Source organism: Pteropus vampyrus, unplaced genomic scaffold (assembly GCF_000151845.1).
Source record: "Pteropus vampyrus isolate Shadow unplaced genomic scaffold, Pvam_2.0 Scaffold95, whole genome shotgun sequence".
Taxonomy (NCBI): domain Eukaryota; kingdom Metazoa; phylum Chordata; class Mammalia; order Chiroptera; family Pteropodidae; genus Pteropus; species Pteropus vampyrus.
Genome location: NW_011888876.1, coordinates 1,323,620 through 1,325,988, shown reverse-complemented (window position 1 = coordinate 1,325,988; position 2,369 = coordinate 1,323,620). Strand labels below are relative to the sequence as shown.

Genomic DNA, 2,369 nt, shown 5'->3' with positions numbered 1-2,369 from the left:
CCTGGTCTTCCTAGGTGGTCTCCCATCCAAGTACTGATCAGGCCCGACCCTGCTTAGCTTCCGAGATCAGACAGGCCCGGGGTTGTTCAGGGTGGCATGGCCGTAGACAACAGGCTTTTAAAGTGTTCCAGCCAGTGCTGGTCGGTGGACGTGATGGCAAATCAGTACTTCCTTCAAAAGAACAGGAAAGCAGACGTATCACCATGCCGAGGACTGGTACTCCACTGGTGCGGCAGTTCCAGTTCCGGTAATGGGAGGTGCGATTCAGCCCCACAGTGTTCCTAGGGTATAACCGCTAAGCTCTGCCTCTGTCACCCGGACAGAACGGCTTTCCCTCGGCAGAGGACCAAGCTGTGGCCGAGAGAGCACTGCAGGAAATGCGGGACCTCCTTTCGGACTTGCAGCAGGAGATCTCCAGGGCCTGCGAAGAGAAGAGGAGGCAGGACGAAGAGGAGGCCCAGGCGAAGCGGCAGGAGTCGCTGATGCAGCAGGGACCAGAGGTCCACAAAGAGTCCCCCGCTCCCAGCCAGGGCCCAGCGGGGAAACAGAACGAAGGTGAGTTTGGGTGTGGATACAAATACAGTCCTTTAACTTGGCGTTGTTTCAGAATGCGAAAAGGCACAAGAATGTGTTTTGAATATACTGTTAAGATTAACAGGACAATTTGCCAGAACTTTTACGTAATGTAAAATTCAGTACTTTTACTGAATTACATTTAGTTTTGGTTGATGTGGAGCCTGACTTCAGATTCTAACACTTTTCACGAGGACTCGAAATGCTGTATAATTCTGGTAGAAGTATTATTCCAAGTATTGCTGTTACTGAGTATTTTAAGTAAATATGTACAAAATACAAGATCGTTTCGTACACAAGAAAATCAGTATAGCACAGTGGTTGAGAATGCTGGCTTTGGAGCCAGATCAGTGAGAATCTAGTTTTCCTGCCTCCTAGCAATGTGACTTTGGCAAATGGCTTAACCTTTATATGTTTCCTTATCTTTTCCCTTATCTATAAAATGAAGATAATAATAGTATCGACTTCGTGGGGTTATTGCGACAGCGAAAGCAGTTACAGAAGGTGATTAGAACAGTACCTGGCTCATAACTGTGTTCAGTAAGAACTAGCTATTATGAGAGCCTCTCTCATTCTTCAGATCTCCAGGTGAAGGTCCAAGACAGTACGATGCAGTGGTACCAGCAGCTGCAGGAGGCCTCCGGTCAGTGCGTGCTGGCCTTTGAGGGACTGACCAACAGCAAAGATAGTCAGGTAGGGAGGAGTGTAAGTTGGGCATCCTTTGGGCCGACAGTGCTCCGAATGGCCTTGTGTCTCAAAGGAATGTAGCCACTGTGTCCCATTCCCTAATCTTAATATATCTACACACCTCTTCAGTACACTGTCTGCCTGTCACTGTTTTCTTCTTGGCAGGCCAAAAAGATAAAGATGGACCTCCAGAAGGCTGCCACCATCCCAGTGAGCCAGATCTCCACCATTGCAGGTTGGTCGGAGGAGTTAAGAACATGGCCCCTTGCTCCATTTTATTATTTTTTAAGACTGCAAATCTCCTTATCTGTAAGGTTCCTATACACAGTATGTTTGAACAAATGTTGGCAGTTGGATCAGGTGAATGTACGTTATATGCATTCTATTTCACTCTTCTTCCTTTACTCTTCAGCATGTATAAGGTAATCGTTACGTGTTCATTGACTTAAAAATAAAAGCTGTATATTAATAGAAAATTATTTAAGATGGCTCTTACTAAAATTGAAAGTTACCGTGGTAAACGTCACCAAGGGAACCTAGGACGTGACTTGTATTCTTTGCTTTTGTCCTGCATGAGCTTTTCCAGACCTGAAGCCCTCCCGTTAATACTTTAAACTCCTTCCTTTTCTCTCCAGAGACTGGGATTTAGAGAGTAGGAACCAGACATGAGCAAAATGTTTCTTCTTTAGAAACAGCGGTTTGTTTCCTATAGAGCTCTCAATGTGGAGGCCTCCAAAGTATAGACTGTGCTGCCCAGTGGCCGGGGAGCTGGGGAGTGTGTACAACCCAAAGGCTGCTCTGACTCAGTTTGGGTCCCAGTTCCCCTGGTTAACTCGTTGCCTAAAAAGCATAGGAAAGTTGCAATTTCTTCCCTTGAGAGGCCGTACGGCAGAACTTACATATCACTTTGCTGCCTGAAATTCTTTCTGAAATAGGACGAGGTATAAACAAACACATATCACTTTCTGGAATTTAAAGTGCCATTTTCTTGGATAGCAGCAGCCGCTGGGAGAGGTGACTTGACAGCTATTCCATCCCTTCACCTCTCTCCTCAAGTCTCTACCCCTCAGCTGACCGCAGACAGCCTTGCCTCCTCCTCCTCCATCAGG

The 2,369-nt window shown here is 46.5% G+C and overlaps 1 protein-coding gene across 3 annotated transcripts in view; it reads left to right on the top strand.

Annotated features, from left to right (window-relative positions):
- The window catches only part of GLE1 (GLE1, RNA export mediator), a 29,546-nt gene that overhangs the window by 17,902 nt on the left and 9,275 nt on the right, over window positions 1-2,369 (top strand). For all 3 annotated transcript variants that reach the window (XM_023533002.1, XM_011364180.2, XM_023533003.1), the window contains 3 exons: window positions 324-555; window positions 1,154-1,266; window positions 1,426-1,495. In XM_023533002.1, the coding sequence (XP_023388770.1) occupies window positions 324-555; window positions 1,154-1,266; window positions 1,426-1,495 (415 nt within the window). The remainder of the gene's footprint in view (window positions 1-323; window positions 556-1,153; window positions 1,267-1,425; window positions 1,496-2,369) is intronic.